This window comes from Microcebus murinus, chromosome 3, assembly GCF_040939455.1.
Source record: "Microcebus murinus isolate Inina chromosome 3, M.murinus_Inina_mat1.0, whole genome shotgun sequence".
Classification (NCBI taxonomy): Eukaryota; Metazoa; Chordata; class Mammalia; order Primates; family Cheirogaleidae; genus Microcebus; species Microcebus murinus.
The window spans coordinates 112,880,597-112,902,007 of NC_134106.1; the positions used below are offsets into that span (position 1 = coordinate 112,880,597).

The window sequence follows — 21,411 nt, forward strand, 5'->3', positions numbered from 1 at the left end:
TTTTGCATTCTGCACCAGCTAGAAGGCGGCCGGTGTGGCTGCTGCTGAGTCCACAGAAATCAGTCACCAAGCATTCTTCACATACTCCCTGTTATATTTTACTCTGTTCCATTTTTTATTAGCACTTATCAATACCTGAAATGTATTTTATGTCTGTTTCCTATCTAAAATATAAGGTCCATGAGGTCACAGCCCTTATCTGTTATGTTCTATGGAGTGCTTGGCACTTAGTAGAAACTCAGTAGGTATTTGTTGAATTAATTAAAAATTAAGCTGGCTTAACTCCCTGGTGATGAATCATACCAATAGATTACACTTTATTGATACGATACATCACCAAGGAACCAAACCAGCTTCATTTGTTTATTTATTCAACAAATATCAAATCTAACTGTAGTAAAATCTCATGAATTTGAATTAATAGGGGGAAAGGAATAAAAATGCTTTTTCAAATATATCATAAATCAAATTATGAAAAAATATTTTAAATAGTGGCAATGCATGCATCCGGTGTAGTTTTAAAATAATTTTCCATTGTTGTACCTTAAAATACTGCCTCTGAAACTTTTAAGACCAGAACTACAGTGCTATTTCCACCCCACTCACCCACTAAGAAAAGCAGTGAAGAAGCCAAATATCTATATCATAAATTTTTGCTTGGTTTAATTTGTATGTTTAAGGCTTATTGTACTCATATTTCAGTTAAAATGTGATAAGACTTAGCAGCAAATCTTAAGTCCTTCTTTCCTGTCTCCTCTTAGGTGTGGCTGTACTAGAAGGTCCCATGTATGCCATCGGGGGGCACGATGGCTGGAGCTATCTGAATACAGTAGAAAGATGGGACCCTCAGGCTCGCCAGTGGAATTTTGTTGCCACTATGTCCACCCCCAGGAGCACAGTAGGTGTGGCAGTACTAAGTGGAAAGTAAGGAATTATTATTTTTTCTTTTTTTTCTTTATTTTTTATTTCGGCATCTTATGGGGATACAGATTTTAAGGTTTCAATAAATGCCCTTTCCTCGCTCCCCCTACAAGTCTGAGTCTCCAGCATGACCATCCCCCAGATGGTGCACATCTCACTCATTATATATGTATATATACCCAGGGCCCTCCCCCCTCCCACTGGCTCAATACCCTATTACTGTATTACCTATGTGCCCACTTAGGTGCTACTCAGTTCATAGCAGTTTGCTGGAGAATATATCTGGTGCTTGTTTTTCCATTCTTGGGATACTTCACTTAGTAGTATGGGTTCCAGCTCTAACCAGGAAAATATAAGATGTGCTATAGCGCCGTTGTTTCTTAGAGCTGAATAGTACTCCATGGTATACATATACCACATTTTATTAATCCATTCTTGGATTGATGGGCACTTGGGCTGTTTCCACAGCCTTGCAATTATGAATTGTGCTGCTATAAACATTCAGGTGCAGGTGTCTTTTTTGTAGAGTGTCATTGGATCTTTTGGGTAGATGCCCAGCAATGGGATTGCTGATCAAATGGTAGATTCACTTGTATCGCTTTAAGGTATCTCCATATTGCTTTCCACAGAGGTTGAACTAGTTTGCAGTCCCACCAGCGGTGTAGGAGTGTTCCTCTCTCTCCGCAACCACGCCAGCATTTATTGTTTGGAGACTTTTAGATAAAGGCCATTCTCACTGGAGTTAAGTGATACCTCATTGTGGTTTTGATTTGCACTTCCCTGATGATTAGAGATGTTGAGCATTTTTTCATATGTTTATTGGCCATTCTTCTGTCTTCTTTAGAAAAGTTTCTGTTCAAGTCCTTTGCCCACTTTTTAATAGGGTTATTTGATTTTTTCTTGCTGATGTTTGTGAGTTCTAAGTATATTCTAGTTATCAGTCCCTTATCGGATGCGTAGGATGCAAAAATTTTCTCCCATTTTGTAGGTTGTCTGTTTACTTTCATGACTATTTCTATGGCTGTGCAGAAGCTTTGTAGTTTGATCATGTCCCATTTATTTATTTTTGTTGCTGTTGTGATTGCCTTTGGGGACTTCTTCATAAACTCTTTGCCTAGGCCGATGTCTAGGAGAGTGTTTCCAACTTTTTCCTCTAGAGTTCTAATAGTTTCATACCTTAGGTTTAAGTCTGTTATCCAGTGTGAGTTGGTTTTTGTGAGAGGTGAAAGGTGTGGGTCCTGTTTTAGCCTTCTACAGGTGGCTATCCAGTTTTCCCAGCACCATTAATTGAAAAGGGATTCTTTTCCCCAGCGTATGTTTTTGTCTGCTTTGTCCAAGATTAGATGGCTATATGAGGATGGTTTTTATCAGGATTCTCAGATCTGTTCCACTGGTCAATATTCCTATTTTTGTGCCAATACTATATTGATTTAATTACTACAGCTTTGTAGTATAGTTTGATATCTGGCATATTAATGCCTCCCATTTTGTTTTTGTTGCCTAGAACTGCTTTTGATATTCGGGGTCTTCTTTGGTTCGATACTAAGCATAAAATTATTTTTTCTATATCTGTGAAGAATGCTGATGGGATTTTAATAAGTATTGCATTGAATCTGTAGATCAGTTTGAGTAGTATAGACATTTTGATGATGTTGAGTCTGCCGACCCACGAGCATGGTATGGATTTCCATCTGTTTACATCCTCTGCTATTTCCTTCCTCAGTGTTTCATAGTTCTCCCTGTAGAGGTCTTTTACCTCCTTGGTTAAGTATATTCCTAGGTACTTTAATTTCTTTTTTGCTATTGTGAAGGGAATTGAGTCTTTGATTTCGTTCTCAATTAGACTGCTGTTGGCGTATATGAATGCCTCTGATTTCTGTGTATTGATTTTGTATCCTGAGACTTTACTAAATTCATTGATCAGTTCCAGGAGTTTCTTGGTTGAATCTTTGGGGTTTGTAGATACAGTATCATATCATCAGCAAAGAGTGAAAGTTTGATCTCTTCTGCCCCTATTTTGGATACCTTTGATTCCATTTTCTTGTCTGATTGCTGTAGCCAAGACTTCCAGCACTATGTTGAACAGAAGTGGAGATAGTGGGCAGCCTTGTCTGGTTCGAGTTCTAAGTGGGAATGATTTCAATTTTTCCCCATTCAGTATGATGTTGGCTATGGGTCTGTCATATATGGCTTGTATCATTTTTAGGTATGTTCCTTCTATGCCTATTTTCTTAAGTGTTCGTATCATGAAGGGGTGTTGAATTTTGTCAAAAGCTTTTTCTGCATCTATTGAAAGAATCATGTGGTCTTTGTTTTTGCTTCTGTTTACGTGGTGAATTGCATTTATAGATTTACGTATGTTGAACCATCCCTGCATCCCTGGGATGAAGCCCACTTGGTCGTGATGGATTATTTTTTTGATAAGCATCTGGATTCGGTTAGCTAAGATTTTGTTGAAAATTTTTGCATCTATATTCATTAGGGATATTGGTCTGTAGTTTTCTTATTTTGTTGCATCCTTTCCTGGTTTTGGTATCAGAGTAATATTCGCTTCATTAAAGGTGTCCAGGAGGTTTCCGTTCTTCTCGATGTTGTGGAATAGTTTCTGCAAGATAGGTACTAATTCTTCTTTGTAAGTGTGATAAAATTCGGGTGTGAAACCATCTGGACTGGGACTTTTCTTTTTAGGGATATTTTTAATTGCTGTTTCTATTTCAGCTGTTGAGACTGGTCTGTTCAGGGAATCTATTTCTTCCTGGTTGAGCCTAGGGAGTCTGTGTGTTTCTAGAAATTTGTCCATTTCCTCCACATTTTCCAGTTTGTGTGCATAAAGACTTTTGTAGTATGCATAAATTATATCTTGTATTTCCTTGAGATCAGTTGTGATATCTCCTTTTTTGTTCCTGATGGAGGTTATTAGAGATTTCTCTTTTGTGCTTTTCGTTAGCTTAGCCAATGGCGTGTCAATTTTGTTGATTTTTTAAAGAACCAACTTTTTGTTTTATTAATCTGCTGAATAACTTCACTGTTTTCAATTTCGTTTAATTCTGATTTGATCTTGTTGATTTCACTTCTTCTACTGGGTTTAGGGTTGATCTGTTCTTCTTTTTCCAGGTCTTTGAGTCGTTTCATTAGATTGTCTATTTGTGATCTTTTTGTCTTTTGGTTATATGCGTTTATGGAGATAAACTTTCCTCTCAGAACTGCTTTAGCTGTGTCCCAGAGGATTTGATAACTTGTCTCTCCATTGTTATTTTGTTCATAGAATTTTTTAATTTCCATCTTGATTTCTACATTTATGAAGTAATCATTTAGTAGTAGGTTGTTTAATTTCCACGTTTCTGTGTAGAAATGTGAGTTTCTGTTAGGGTTGATTTCTACTTTTATTCCATTGTGATCCGAGAAGATACATGGTATGATTTCTATTTTTTAAAATTTTTTGAAATTTACTTTTTGTCCTAGGATATGGTCAATCTTAGAGAATGTCCCGTGAGCTGATGAGAAGAACGTATATTCAGTGGATTTTGGGTAGAACGTCCTGTAGATGTCAGTCAGACCCAATTGTTCCAGAGTTTTGTTTTAGTCCATTTTTTCTTTATTAATTTTCTGTTTGGAGGATCTGTCTTGTGCTGTCAGCGGGGTGTTGAAATCTCCGGTAATTATGGAGTTGCTATTAATCAATTTGCTTAGATCCAGTAAGGTTTGCTTTATGAAACTGGGTGCACCTAAGTTGGGTGCATATATATTTAAAACTGTTATCTGTTCTAGTTTAACTGTGCCCTTCACCATTATATAATGACCCTCTTTGTCTTTCACTACTTTTGTTGGTTTAAAAACTGAATTGTCTGAAATTAGAACTGCCACGCCAGCCTTCTTTTGGCTTCCACTTGCCTAGAATACTGATCTCCACCCTTTTACTTTTAGTCTATAGGCATCCTTGCAGGTTAGATGTGTTTTCTGAAGACAGCATATACTTGGCCTGTATTTTCTTATCCATTCAGCCAGCCTGTGTCTCTTGAGTGGAAAGTTTAAGCCATTCACATTTGTTGAGAGAACTGATAGGTAAGGTAGATTACTGTTCATTCTGTTGGGTTAGATGTTGTTCCTTTGATTTCTCTCTTGAGCCATTGTATTATCTGGCCTTCAATCTTTGGGTTTGGTTGTTTTTACATTTGTGAGTTTTTATTATGGTGTTCTATGGGTAACACTGTTTTGAGTACTTCTTGTTGGGCTGGTCTTGTCTTGGTGAATTCTCTGAGACTTTACTTGTCTGAGAATGTCTTTATTTCTCCTTCATATATGAAGCTTAGTTTTGCAGGGAATACGATTCTAGGCTGGGCATTGTTTTGTTTCACAAGAGTGAGAGTGGGAGACTTTACAAGTCTCTCCTTGCTTGTAAAGTCTCATTAGAGAAGTCTTGTGTTATTCGAATTGGCTTTCTCTTGTATGTTACTTGCTGTTTTCGTCTTCCAAGTCTTAGAAGGGCCTCTTTAGTTGATATCTTGGTCAGTCTGATGACTGCATGTCGTGATGTCTTCCTGTTTGCATTGAATCTCCCAGGGGTCCTCTGAGCTTCTTGAACTTGTATATCGAGATTTTGAGCAAGGCCTGGGAAATTTTCCTCTATTATATCGTCAAATAGCTTGTCCAACCCTTGAGTGCTGTCTTCTTCCCCTTCTGGTAACCCTATGACCCTCACATTAGGTTTCTTCACATAATCTCACATCTCTTGTAGGCTTTGCTCTTTTCTCTTGTTTCTCTGCTCTATCTCTATGACTGTTTTATTTAGTTGGAGGGTGTTATCTTCAATCTGTGAGATTCTTTCTTCTGTTTGATCTACCCTGTTCTTGAGACTTTACACTGTATTTTGTAGTTCCTTGAATTGATTCTTCATTTCCAGGAGTTCGGTTAAACTTTTCTTCATTGTGTCTATTTCTTTAGTGAACTTTTGTTCTAGGTCCTGGAGGCTTTTTGTGTTTTTTGTGTGTTGGTTATTGAGTTATTCTTGCAAGTCGGTAAGTTTTCTTATGATCCACATATGAAATTCCTCTTCTGTCATTTTGTTTGTCTGATTTGGGTTGGTGTCCGTTTCTAGGGGGCTGGTGCTCCTCTTTGGGGGTGTGTTTTCCGTTTGGTTCTTCATATTTCCTGAGTTCCTTCGCTGATTTTTTCCCATGTCGATCAGTTGTTGTTTCTTTCCTTTAGGTTTTTGTTTGGGTATTCACACGCCTTGTTTAGTTTCTGAGCCGGTAGGTGGTGTCTGTGGGTGAGATTCGACCACTCCCTGTATAATGAGTCAATAGGTGACGTGAAGAGGGTGTGCAGGATGCCCTCCCTGTCAGTAGGTGGCGCTTGCTTGGAAGAACAGGCTACACTTGTTTTTGTGTCCTGTTATCAGCTCTTGTTCCTGTAGAGAGGCAATGTAGTGCCTCAGGTGGTCGGTGGGGCCCTGGGACATCTAGGTGTGTCCTTTTCTCCCCCTCAGTGAGGGCTAGTCTAGGAGAGAGTCTGGGTGGAGCTGGGTTGGGTACGCCTGCCCTCAGGCACCACCAATGCCGTTAGCAGGGGTCAAAGTTCTGTCCTCTGCTTCCAGGAAAAGCTGTCAGGGAGGGGCTGGAATGGCCTGGCTCAGTCAGAAAGTCTGCATGTGGACTTTAAGTGGACTTATTTTGACTAATAAGTCAAAATATGGTGGTTTATATACCTTTAAAAGTTAATTACCTATATGATATTTAAAAGTATATATGGTCTTTTAAAAATAGTATAGTCTCTTTCAATGTTTCCCTAAAGATTCCTTCCACCTTTTCTGTGGATTTATCATTATTTTTACTTCTCTTCTTTCTTATCATGGTAAACTGGTGAAGACTTAAATGGATTGAAAAAGAAGTGCTCTCTTGCCTTTTGTCTGCTCTGAGTAAACAGATTTAGGTAGAGCCATTACTAATAGGTATAGTTACTCAGAGATTGAATATGTATATTTTTGAGCCCTTTCTTCTTCCATAGCATGAAGCCCTCTATGGTTGTTAAAGAAAAATTTTTTGTTGGGTAGGTTTTGCTTACTTAAAATGCCTTATCATTTCCATAAAGAAGAAGGAATCAAGATTAAAACAGAGACTTAAAATTATTTGTAGGCCAGGCATAGTGGTTCACCCCTGTAATCCTAGCACTTTGGGAGGATGAGGACGGAGGATCACTTGAGGCCAGGATTCGAGACCAGCCTGGGCAATAGCAAGACTCTGTCTCTTCAAAAAATGAAAAAAATTAGCTGGGTGCAGTGGTGTACACCATAGTTCCAGCTACTCCGGAGGCTGAGGCAGGAGGATCGCTTGAGCCCAGGAGTTTGAGGTTGCTGTGAGCTTCGATGTTGCCACTGCACTCTACCCCGGGTGACAGACTCTGTCTCAAAAAAAAAAAAATATTTGTAGAATTTTATTGTTATTATTATAAGAAAAATGATAAAATATTAGTGAAATTTTTTGTATTTTATGACTTAGGATCTTGTTTCCTCAGGACCTATTAGTTATATTCTACTTTTTGTTGTTTTAGCACTATTACAAGTGACAATATAGATAAAGGGAAATCATTTCTTAGATGTATCTTATCTCATACTCCTCACCTCATTTGTTTTAGCTAAAGAAATAACTTCAAAATTCACCACTCTTTATCTTTCCTAATTCTTTGATAAAAGAATCAGCCAGCAAAGAATCTAGTAAATGAGAAAAAAGAAAGAAAATAAAACAGCAGGCCGGGCGCGGTGGCTCACGCCTGTAATCCTAGCACTCTGGGAGGCCGAGGCGGGCGGATTGCTCAAGGTCAGGAGTTCAAAACCAGCCTGAGCGAGACCCCGTCTCTACCATAAAAATAGAAAGAAATTAATTGGCCAACTAATATATATAATATAAAAATCAGCCAGGCATGGTGGCTCGTGCCTGTAGTCCCAGCTACTCGGGAGGCTGAGGCAGGAGGATCGCTTGAGCCCAGGAGTTTGAGGTTGCTGTGAGCTAGGCTGATGCCACGGCACTCACTCTAGCCTGGGCAAGAAAGCAAGACTGTCTCAAAAAAAAAAAAAAAAAAAAAGAAAAGAAAACAGCATTCTCAGTTTTGATTTTTTGGTTTGTTCAGGGGTGTATTCCTTAGCCTTTATTTCTAATAGAAGATAAAAGAATAACTTCTCTAAAACCTGATTTCCTGACTACTATAGCCTGGACTTGTAGGCACAGAAATATCTTTCTTACTTACCTTTTTTGACCTGTAATGAGAAATAAATATTTCAGTCTTTAACTCCACTAAAGTACTCCCAGTCTAATTCTGGATAGCCTAATAATCATATCAGAAGGTAAGGCTTTCTAATATACTAACTAGTAAGACATTTAATTTCAAAATATAGTATATCTGTAGTATCTGCAATAAATAGAAACTGTTGTTAGTTGAAAACAATCATGCAATTGATTGAAAAAAATTAATGCTGCATCTTGTCTATGCTGTTGCTTTGTGATTTAGAACAAGTCATTTCTCTGTGCCTCCAGTTTTTAACATATAAAATAAAAAGCCTAGATTAACTACTGTTTTTTGTTATTTTTACTTACTTTACATTGTTTGCTGAAGCAAAATATAGTTGTTTCTTTAGGGAAGAATTATGTCTATGTTTTCTGAGTTCACATTCTGTATCTTAGAATTTTCAAAGTGTTAAAATTTTTCTTTCTGTCAGATTTGAAAGAAAACAGCTTTATTTAGCGTCCAATTACTCAGGCTGCCTTTAAGCTACTGGCTGGCAAATATTTTTAGCATAGAATGTCTTTCAAGTGAAATCTTACCAAAAACCAAATCAATATTTAAAGCAAATAGAAGTTCAGGTTTATTCTAAACTTATTTTAAATTTATTATAAACTTGTTTATAATATTTACTTATTATAAAAATCAATTGTAGAAGAAAAAGCCTATTTTCAAGAACACCTAGCTTATTTCTGTGTTTTGTTTTGATTGTCCAATATGAAGAAAATCCTGATTCAAAGATAAGAGGTTGAAATGGTAAGTTATTTTAACTACTAGAGCAATTTAATTGGAATCCGAGGAAACTCTTGTTAAATTGCCCGAGTAATTTAAAAGTATTAAGAAATTTTTTTCTGAGTTAAGTCTCAACAATATCTACCAGCTACTTGCATTCTTGATCATAATTTAAAAGTTGGGCAAGATCTAAATTTTATTTTTATTAATATATATAATACTATCTCACATTGACATTATATTTCTCTTTTTATTGTAATAGATACTGCTATGGGGAAGAGAGATGAGTTCTGAGTCTTGCATGGCATTTAATTGAGCCAGGTGATATTTTAAAAAATTAAAAATACATTTTTGAGACCCTCTCAAATAGAATCCTATTCTTAGAACATAGTTTGAAAATCATTGAGATAATGATTCTTAAGGAAGTGTTACCAGTACATTTTAATTTTTTTTTTGAGACAGAGTGTTGCTCTGTCACCCATGTTAGAGTGCAGTGGCACAATCATAGCTCACTGTAATCTCAGAGTCCTGGACTCAAATGAGCCTCACCATGGCCTCCCAAGTAGCTGGACTAGAGGTGTGCACTACTATGCCTGACTAATATTTTTATTTTTGTAGAGACAGGGTCTTACTATGTTGTCCAGGCTGGTCTTGAACTTCTGACCTCAAGCGATTCTCCCACCACAGGCTCCCAAAGTGCTGGGATTACAGTCATGAGCACTGTATCCAGCTCTAAGACACATTTTAACATCTCTAGAATTACAGTGCATCTTACAGTCAGTGGTACCTTCTCAAACACATAGCAGCTGTGAATTACTTATCATTGCCCTCATGTGCAATTTATGTTTTCTTTTTCATTTATACACAGAGTGATATATATACATGTGTTATTTAATTGGTAGCATATCTTCTTTCTTAATGGCCCATATAATTGACAGTGTGTCTTATAATTGAGGACACATTAAATGCAATGAAATACCATAAGAAGAGCCTCTTTATCCTGAGTGTAGTAACAGCACAGTTTCTTATTTATCATTTCATTTGTTCTTTTTATAGGCTGTATGCAGTTGGTGGTCGTGATGGGAGTTCTTGTCTCAAATCAGTAGAATGTTTTGATCCTCATACTAATAAATGGACACTGTGTGCACAGATGTCAAAAAGGAGAGGTGGTGTCGGAGTAACAACCTGGAATGGCTTGCTGTATGCTATTGGAGGGCATGATGCTCCCGCATCCAACTTGACTTCCAGACTCTCAGACTGTGTGGAGAGGTAATTTTCTGTGAAGGAAAACTAGAATTAAGAAAACAAACAAACAAACAAATGTAAATCTCTGTTGCTTCTAGACAAATTAATAACTCTTCATTGAGCATTCACCACATGCAAAGCAGTTCTCCACGAGCTCTGTAAACATTAGGTTGTCGGCTCTGGCCATCTCTCCTATGTCTCCCAACAGCCTTCGCAGATTCTTCTCTCATCATATTACTTCCCACTTACTTAAACTTGACCTTATAATTGACTGTATAATTTATTAATTAAATTATATGACAAACATTTATTATGTACCTGTTTTATACTGGACACCTATTAAGAAAAGGAGCTTGATGGATTTCAGACAAAGTGACTTAGGGGCCATAGGCTAAATAAGTGAAAAAGATAAGGACATTTCTGATATATTTTGATATAAAATGAAATAATATAAAATAATAAACTAAAAGGCTAATAATAAGCCCTAAATGTTTAAACAAGTCATCCAAACTGGCCTCATGAAACTCAAGTATGGGGCCAGGTAGAGAGCCTTATTAGCCTTATTAGCAGTGGAAGGTTTGGATTGGTAGGTCAGATTCCCACCTATTATGTTCAATCTAGTGCAAGGAATAGAGAGAACTGAATGGATTTAAGAGGCACAATCAATAGGAGCTTGTCTGAATATTCCAAAGCCCAAAGGAATGTGGTTCATATAGGAAACTGAAAGGCAGCCATTATGACTAGAGAACTAAGAGGGATGGATAGAGTGGCAGGAAAGGAGGCAGAGCTGGTGAGGTGGGGCAGATCATGAGTCTTGAAGAATTATGAAGGATTTGGGATTATAAAGAGGACTAGGGAGTTAATGAGTGTCTGTGCATGGGTGTGTGCATGTGTTGGACTTGATCAGATTTTTTAAGATTAGTGTGATGTATTTAATAAGTTGTAAATGACTAGAAGAAGGATAAAAAGTAAAATTAAGGTTTCTTGGTAATGAGTGCTGTCTTAGTCTGTTTCCTATTGCTATAACAGAATATCTGAGACTGGGCAATTTACAAGGAAAGTGAAATTCAAGTTTGGGTGGCCCCATCTGGGAACTTCTGATGAGGGCCTCTTGCTGTGTCATAACATAGTAGAGAAAGGGAAGGGAAAATGGATGTGCAAAAAGGTGAAACATGAGTGGCAACTTCATTTTATAACAGCCTGCTCATACAGAAACTAATCTACTCCTGCAAGAACTAGCCCAGCCTCTTGAGAAGGATATAAATCCATTTTGTCAACCTAATCGCCTCTTAAAGGCCCCACCTCCCAGTGCTGTTACATTGGCAATTAAATTTCAACATGAGTTTTGGTGGGGACAAACCACATCCAAATCATAGCAAGCACTTTCTGTGAAATAATAAGCAGACTTGGTGGTTGTTTTTTGAGAAAGCAGGAAAGTTATACCTGTATTTCACCTGTATTGTGGGGGAAACAATTCAGCCCATGCTTGTTATATGTTAGAATCCAAGAAAGGACTATGGAAGTCTTTATACACTTTGCCCCATAAATTATGGGTTTACTGTAGTTCTACACCCAGTGAAAAGTTGTTCATTGATACAGGAGGTATTAGGAGCAATATAGGTCATCTTAGCATGATGTATCTGCTCTTAGATAGACAACTTTGGGTACTTCTAGTTAAGACACCCAATGAAAGGAATAAGAATGTCCAAAAATGGATAGCTACAATGATTGATGTTGTAAGTCATCTTACAAAGAACTTAACATTGATTTCCTCAAATTTTCAGTAGGCAATCTAAAGCCTGCAAGCAATTTTCAGTATTTACATTAGCTCCTTTTAAGTGTTATACATCTGCTAAATGAATCTATAATACTGTAAGTTACAAGTTTTGGGGAAATATTAATATTTGTCTCTAAAATATGTTCAAATGTATTTTATTTACATGGCAGATAATAAGACAGCAGATGGACTCAAAGCACAAAACTGTCTTTATATAAAATATTTTGAGAATGATATCAGCTCCAGTTCTCAAATTTTCTTGCAGATATGATCCCAAAACAGACATGTGGACTGCAGTAGCGTCTATGAGCATCAGCCGAGATGCGGTGGGGGTCTGTTTACTTGGTGACAAATTGTATGCGGTTGGGGGTTATGATGGTCAGACCTACCTGAATACAGTGGAGGCTTATGATCCCCAGACAAATGAGTGGACCCAGGTATGGCATTTCCTTTTTCATTGTTACACTTACTCTCTTTTTATTAAAACAATTCTTTTGGTAAAGCAGATCCTCTCAATTTTGTCCAATATTGAAATATGAGCATAAATATGATAAAGCACCTCTTGATTAAATGTGAGAAAACAAGAGGCAATGTTTAATTTTATAACATAATAAAGATCCAAAATAACCTTTGAAGTGTAAGTTAATACTCAGAGAAATTATTAATTGCTCTGCTACCATTTGCTTGGTGAAATGTTCTAGCATGGTTAGAGCTGATAGGACCACAAAGGGCTATAACAAAGGCAGGGAAGATTGGAAAATAAGAAACAAAGATAGTAGTCAGAAAAATTTGAAGAATTTACCCTATATGAGCCATAATTTTTAAATACTCAAGCCACTGATATTTGAGAACAGATTAAATTTCTGGTCTATTTCTGGGAGGGCCCAGCACTTCTAAAAACACCTTTCGAGATCTTGCTTCCATCATCACCAAGAACCAAATCAGTAGTTGTGTGCTTGTATGCCTGATTCAGTATCTGGTACATAAAAGACACTCAATAACTGTTCATCTCAGCCAAGGTTTTCTTATATACAGGAGCAATGGTAAGTATTATCAAGAAAACAAAACATATGAGAAGTTCTGCTGTCTTGGTACTCAACTTCTTAGGTAAATAAGATCTACATGTGTGAAGGGAGAACCCACAAGACGAGGCATTTGATATTCAGTGTCCCATGGGATAAGCAGTGAGCGGCATAGGAAATCAAACAGAAACAAGAAAGTGGTTGTGAGAAGGGCTTTAGTGAGGAGGAAGGACTTAAACCAAGCTGTAGTGAATTGATCTAATTTAAAAGGTTGGGAAGAAAGGAGAAATTGTTTGAGAAAACACGAAAGAAATGTCATTGAAGCAGAAATCTGCAAGACATATTGAGGAGATGTGGCTAGTTTTAAGGAGCCATGCTTGGGAAGAGTAGTTCTTATTAGAGAGGAAGGCTGGGGTCAGAGTGGAGATCTGAGAAGAGTTTGGTAATGAGAAGCCCTCAGAGACTTTCAGCCAAGAAAGTGACGCAGTGGGGTCACTGGATAGAAAGCTGGATAGAAGGAAAACATTTAGAAGATTGCTTCAGTTACAAGGCTTGAAGTGTTAAATATAATGGATTCAAGAGACATTACCAACTCCTGTCAGTCTTTCTTTATGTATGCACACTTCATGGTGGGGTTGGGAGGTGTGGCCTCTGAAGAAAACAGCAAAGGGATGATCAGAGAGGTTCTTAGAAATACGGAAATAGAGCATTTAAAGGGAGGAGCAGGAGTTTCAACAGTATAAGGAAGAATGAAAATGGTTTGTTATTCATGAAGTTTTGGGGTCCTCTGAGAATCAGATAAAAACAGAAACCAGCACACAGTTTAAAAAGTAAAGAGAACAAAAATGTGTCAAGGCAAGAGGGGCATACAATTTTAAAATGATGATGATACAAAGTTAACATTTATTGAGTACATCTTATGTACCTGGCTTTGTTCTAAGCATCAAATAATTTACTTAATGTTCCTAACAGTTGTATAAGGCAAGTACTATTAGTAATATTTCCCCGTTGTACAGGCTGACGAGTCTGAGGTACAGAAAGTTTAAATAGCTAATCCAAGGCCACAGCAAATAAATGGTGGAGTTAGAATTTGAGCCAAGGGTTTTTTTACACTAGAGATAACAACAGGATAGAGAGAAATTCCAGATGCTTAGAAAGAAAGAAGCAAAACTGAATGGCACCTTCCTGAAAAAAGGGCCAGAAACAAAATTAAGAGCAAAGCCTGGTCATCCTCAGACTGCAGGAAAGCTCTTATCCTCAAAGGCTTGAGGGAGAGATGAGAATATGAATGTAGAAAGATACAGGGAGTTTTTAAGGGAAGAGAAGGATAAGAAAAAGGGACTTGGATTATATAATCTTGATCCTATTTCCTAAGGAAATGAGATCATTTGGTGAAGGGAGGAAGGGCTTACATTACAGCTACAGGATTTCACTAGAAATTACATGACTACCTACTGTCAGTTTCCCACTATGGCAGAAGTAGTTGTGAGTGACAACCAAGGAGCCCAAAACGAGAGAGAAGAATCTCTTTTTCTGAGATATATTTAATTTTAAGCCCTTAGGGCAGGTATAAGAAACTCTGTCAGCCCATATTTGAGACTTGTTATTACAGATAATTAATACTTTATGCTAAATCACTCTGTATCAAAATTAATAATCTGTGACCACATAGCTATTTTGTTTGCATGCCATCTATAATTACCCTATTAAAGCATCTAAAAATGTGAACTTTATAACCATATTATCTGAAAAATGTTTTTGTTTCAATGTTCTGACAAATGGACAAGAAGACATTTGTTGCATGCCATCTATATTACTATATTAAAGCACCTAAAAGTGTGAACTTATAACCATATTATCTGAAAAATGTTTTCCTTTCAATATTCTGACAAATGAACAAGAGGACATTTGTATAGGGACTGAAATGAGATTACAGAGCCACCACCCACATCACTACCAGCTTTGACCCAAAGCAGGAGGTGATTGCATTGTATTTAATAAATTCTCTATGCTATACTTTCTAGCTAGTTGTCATGATAATGTCAACTATTCACAATGTAGAAACTGTCGGGTGATTTGAGAAAAGCTGCATATTGCAAACTGACATTTTGATTTAAATGATTTAGAGGTTACTTCTACCATACTGTGAATAGATATGATTTTAACATAAGTTATTTGATTGGTCAAAGAGTAAACAGTGATCAAAATAACTGAATCAAGAGGAAAATAACTGAGAATTCCCTTAAAATTGAAGTCTGGTCTGTTCTTAAAATCTCATTTGTCTGGGAGGTCAGACTGATTAGGAAGTTATTGTGGATTTGACAAAAAATACTTTAGTACACACCTTAACATATGTAAGTACACAGCAAACTTTCTTAGTACTTTGCATTAGTCAACTCCTCTCCCCATGCTAACGTTTTAACTCTCTTGGGTCAAACACATAGATTCTTATTATATTCAGAATAGTTCTTGAAAAACTATCCTTGTCCACACTTTTGTTTCCACTGTGAATTGCCCAGTGTTTACAGTACTTAAATATTTCATTTAATGTCTTTTTTTTATAGATTTGTTCCTTATCCATAAATTAAGATTATATGCCTTCCCCTAGCAACCTTCTCTCCCTCTCCCCTCCCCACCATACACATACTTCTATCTCACTGTTGTAGAGCTTCTTCACCAGGTTTGTTTCTACCTAGGGAGGAGTTAGATGGGTAGCAATTATATGGGTAGTAAATAAATATTTACTCTGCTGAAAAGCAGTAGAATGGGCTTAGAGTTTTCAGTCATGAATGTCAAAGGCAGTCAATAAATGTGAAGTTGCTGGTTCATCTGGAATAAGCAGATCCCCAGGCATTCATTGTATTTTGTGTACTATCTCAGATAGCATGGCTATTAGAGGACCTCTCTCGGTAACACTTGGTATTTTCTCCATTTGGTCACAAAGTTACTTTAAATGTTCAGCATTTCTTTATATCCATATTGTGCATCATTTTGGCCAAAATATAGTGTTTCATGTAGACTGATTCTTGAGCTGTTAAAAAATTTACCTTTAAAGAGGAGTGAATGCTACATAATCATGATATACCCCAATAATTTACTTTATGAAACTTTGACTGGAAGAGGGGGTGTCTTGGATAAGGAACCAGGCCAGCAGCAGGGCTAGGGCAACAGGTGGTCAGGGCAGCAGCCCTTCACCAGTAAGTACAGACTGTTTCAATATTATACACCAACTGATATAGGATTATCAACTTTTTTACCTACAAATCCAACATATACCTCTTTTTGTTTTTTTTTAGGTTGCTCCACTGTGCCTAGGAAGAGCTGGGGCTTGTGTTGTGACTGTAAAATTATAATTCAGTGCTTTGTTTTCTAAATGAAGATATTCTCTTTCTTTATTAATTTAGTACAATTATTCTATCAATGGATATACTTTTAGTACATGTACAGTGCACATTCCTGGGCACAAAGTGCCTGATCTCAAAGTGAAGATGTCAAAACAAGGGAGAAGGAAGTGGATGGACCAGTCATTTCTTGGTAAATTAACACTACAGCTGGTGGATTGTGAACATATCATATGTTCCTGATATAAAATGAGGACAAATGTAGTGCTCTGAAATATAACCCAGTGCTAACTGGGGATTTCATTTATTCATAGTCAAGTACCTTTTACTCACATTATCCAAATTTATTTTATTACAGTGAAAACACACCAGATAAAACTTGTAAAATGTTGCTTTATAAGTTTATCATATATGAATTGCAGTAATTTTTGTTTGTTTGCTTGTTTAACCACAACCACTATTTTAATGACATACTAAAGACTATACTATTTAGTTTTTTCAGAAACAGCTGCATTATATGTGCTTTGGTTATGGATTTTGTTTCTAAAATTGACTTAGTCCAATGAATAAAGAAAAACATTAAAGAGTTTAAATAACAATAACCAAATAAAAACTTGATATACTCTTTAGGGTCTATTTAAGCATTCATTCCATTACACCTAGATTCACCAAGAACTATGTTAGGATATTCTAAAATTGAAATTGAAACATGGTATATTGCATTAAATTTAAGATATGCGAAGATTTGTGTAGAGAAAATAAATGTTATATACCCTATAATGTTCTTTCACCTAATTAGTATTTAATTATATGGATTTGTTTTATATTATAAAAGATGTTTTGATTTTGTCTTTTGATATTGACAAAATTGTTCATATTTCCTTATAGTCTCAAGTTTATATTTGTCTCCCCTGCCTGGTTTCTTAGGTTTTGCCATAGTTAGTAACCCATTGTGTTTCTTTGTAATCAGTTTTGGGGGAATGGGCTTATTGAATGTTTGAAACATAAGTTTAAAGTGTTTGTTACCCAAAGTTTTGTACATTTGTAAACTCTAATTATGTATGTGAATGTTAATACTCTCAGTGAATTGTTATTGTTTGCAAAAATGCACTGGGCAGTAACATTTTGTGATAAATCCTATAAGGTAAAAGTCACTAACTTATATCTTAATATAAAATGAGTATAAACTAAAGTCTCATCTTTTAAAATATTATGTTGTGGTTAATGTGTTATTATATTTTATATCAGGGAAGCTTTTATTTAGTTGTTGTCTTTAAAAATTAAAACAAATCTTTTTTTTTTTAAATGAACTGATTTTGAATGAACATGAAATGTTTCTATCTTGGAACCCAAGAAAGTGAGTACTTCTATTCCCAAAACAAATCCTGTAATCATTTCACTGGTGATGCTAAGACAATAATGATGAGTGTGATTCATCATATATTAATATTTTATATTTTCATTATATTATGGATATGAATTCTTTTCCTGACAAGAAGAGATTAGCTGTGGAGTATATTTATGTATTTAGGGGAATGAAAGGAAGAAGAGGAAAGGTGTAAGAAATAACACATTTTCAAAAACAAAAATTTCAAAGACAGAAATAATACATTGTCACCTCCTTGTGGAGGCTTGGGCCTTGTGATCATTATTTGGAACTCTGATTATCCATTCTTTGGTTCCCTTTGGCCCACAGTAGAAACTATACTTAGGTTAACGTAGAAGAACTGGTTCTTCTAAGGATCTTGCTTTCTTTTGTGTGATTCCCTGTTCTGATAAAGGGCCTCTCTAATGCAGTTCTGTAGATAATAGGACCTTCTTTCCTGGATACTACTACAGAGACCCATTTCTTTTCATGTGACAGGGCATTTATTAAGACTTTCATTCCTCTCCTAGTCCAGGGTCTTATAAATCTAGACAAAAATACGGTTCTTTCTTGAATCCACTATCCAATATTGCTGCCTTGACTTTTATGGTTAGCCTGTACATTGAGATGTCTAGATGCTCCTTATTTTAACCCCAATTAATGACCACCTTATGAAAAATATTTTCCAATAATTATTTATTTCTTATGAAGGAGGAACAAAGATTTTTAGATACATCAATGCACTTAATCCTCATGACAACATTATGAGGTAGGATCTATTATTCTATTTTTTATAGTTAAGAAAACTGGGGAACATAGAGGTTAATTCCAAGATTATATTTAACAAATACGTTATACAGAGCAGGGATTCAAATGCAGGCACTCTGACTCAGGAGGCTTCACTCTTACCATTCCTGCCTGTAGGTAGAAAAAGAGACATTTCATCTTATGTGAGGAATTATTTATTTTAATAAAAAGAAAAATTAAGAGGGTTTATACTCTTTAGTAATACAATTTATACCAGTCATATCCAATCAGAATATTTTGGTTCCTTAGTTTTTGGGGGAAATTTTGTTTAAATTTCTTAAGGAATTTTATATACATTTTACTTTAGGTAAGTAGATGATATAAAACTACATATATTTCAAGTTTTATGAATATTAGATTAATTGCATGGTATTTTAGGTAACTGTAAACAAATTTATTCATCAAAAACAAGCATTATTGTGAACAAATCAGATAAAGATAACCTAGATGAAATGGACAAACTCCTAGAAATACACAAATTACCAGAACTGACTCAAGAAATAAAAACTGTGGGTGGGGCACAGTGGTTCACACCTGTAATCCTAGCACTCTGGGAAGCCAAGACAGGAGCATTGCTTGAGGTCAGGACTTCGAGACCAGCCTGAGTAAGAGTGAGACCCCTGTCTCTACAAAAAAGAAAGAAAGAAAACATCAGAGCAGACCTATAACAAGCAAACAGATTGAATCAGTAATCACAAATGTTCCAAGAAGAAAGTTCAAGACTAGATGGGTTCACTGGTAAACTCTACCAAACATGTAAAGAATTAACAGCAATCCTTCTCAAACTCTTACAAAAAATAGAAGAGGAAGGAACACTTTATAACTCGTTCTATAAGGCCAGCATCAACTTAATCCCAAAGCCAGACACAGACATCACAAAACTACAGACCAATCAATATTCCTTATGAATATAGATGCAAAAAAAAAAAATACTAGAAGGTCAAATTCAACAGCATATTTTCTTATTTTCTTTCTTTCTATTTTTTTTTTTTTTTTTTTTTTTATGATTTTTAGAGGCAGGGTCTCACTCTGTCGCCCATGCTGGAGTGCAGTAACCATTCTCAGGTGCAATCATAGCTCACTGCAGCCTTGAACTCCTGGGCTAGTGATCCCCCTTGCCTTGGCCTCACAAAGCACTAAGATTACAGGCTTGAGCCATGGCACCCAACCCCAACAGCATGTTAAAAGTAGTATACATCATGACCAAGAGAGATTTATCACAGAAATGCAGGATGGTTCCACATAGAAACATCAATCAGTGTAATACACCATATTAATAGTGTGAAGGGGAAAAAACAGCATGATCATCTCAATTGGTAAGAAAAAGCATTTGACAAAATCCAGTACTCTTTCATGGTAAAAACACTCAGCAAACTAGGAAGAGAAAGGAACTTCCTTATCCTGATAAATGGCATTCATGAAAACCCATAGCTAATAACATATTGATGAAACATTGAAAGCTTTTCCCCTGAGATCAGGAAAATGCCTGCTTTCCCTATTGCAGTTCAACATTGTACTAGAAGTTCTAGCCAGAGCACTTAGGCAAGAAAAGGAATCCCAAATACAAAGGAAGACGTAAAACTATTTACAGACAACATGATCTTATATACTAAAAATCCTAAAGAATCCACAAAAACAGCTAATAAAAATATAAAGGAATGTTGCAGATGCAAGATCAAGACACACCAGTCAGTTGTATTTCTATACACTAGCAAGGAAAAATCTGAGAAGGAAATTAAGAAAACAATTTCATTACAATAACATGAAAGAGAATAAAATACTTAAGAATAAATTTAACCAAGCATATGTAAGACTTGTACCCTGAAAAATACAAAACATGGCTGAAAGAAATTTAAAAAGACCTAAATAAATGGAAGACATCCTGTGTTCACAGGTTCAAAGACTTAACATTATTAAGATGGCTTTACCCCTAAACTTAGTCTACAGATTGATTGCAATCCCTATCAAAATCCCAATAGCCTGGCTGGGTGCAGTGGCTCACACCTATAATCCTAGCACTCTGGCAGGCTAAGGCAGGAGGATCACTCTAGGCCAGGAGTTCAAGAGCAGCCTGAGCAAGAGCGAGACCCCGTCTCTACTAAAAACAGAAAGAAATTAGCCGGACAACTAAAAATATATAGAAAAAATTAGCCAGGCATGGTGGTGCATGCCTGTAGTCCCAGCTACTTGGGAGGCTGAGGCAGAAGGATCATTTGAGCCCAGGAGTTTGAGGTTGCTGTGAGCTAGGCTGACACCACGACACTCTACTCAGGGCAACAGAATGAGACTCTTCTCAAAAAAAAAAAAAAAAAAAAAAATCCCAATAGCCTTTCTGCAGAAATGGAAAAGTTGATTCTCAAATGCATATGGAATTGCAAATTACCCAAAAGAGCCAAAACAATCTTGAATGAGAACAAAAATGTTGAAGGACTCACATTTTCCAATTTCAAATTGTACTGCAAAGTTACATTAATCAAAACATTGTGGTGCTGGTATAAAAAACCATATAGACCAATTAATAGAGAGTCCAGAAATAAATTATGTCAGTACACTGCTCAATTGATTTTCTACAAGTGTGCCGAGACTATTCAAAGGAGAAAGAATGGTCTTTCAACAAATAATACTAAAATAACTGGATATTCACATGCAAAAGAATAGAGTTGGACCCTTGACCTAAATATAAGAACTAAAATCATAAAACTCTGAAAAGAAAACATAGGCATAAATCTTCATAGCCTTGGATTTGGCAATGGTTTCTTAGATATAACACCAAAAGCACAAGCAACAAGAAGAGCAAAAAAATAAATTGGACTTCATAAAAATTAAAAGCTCTGTACACGAAAGGACACTATGAATAAAGTGAAAAGACAACCCACAAAATGGGAGAAAATATTTGCAAATCATATATCTGGTAAGAGACTTACATCA

At 36.2% G+C, this 21,411-nt stretch overlaps 1 protein-coding gene across 1 annotated transcript in view; it reads left to right on the top strand.

The window, feature by feature from the left end:
• Window positions 1-20,837, top strand: part of KLHL5 (kelch like family member 5) — a 71,648-nt gene extending 50,811 nt beyond the window's left edge. Inside the window, exons 8-11 of the mRNA XM_012753904.2 lie at window positions 762-924; window positions 9,982-10,194; window positions 12,213-12,384; window positions 16,266-20,837. Coding sequence (XP_012609358.1) covers window positions 762-924; window positions 9,982-10,194; window positions 12,213-12,384; window positions 16,266-16,322 — 605 coding nt within the window. The 3' untranslated portion in view covers window positions 16,323-20,837. The remainder of the gene's footprint in view (window positions 1-761; window positions 925-9,981; window positions 10,195-12,212; window positions 12,385-16,265) is intronic.
• Window positions 20,838-21,411: the final 574 nt, after the last annotated feature.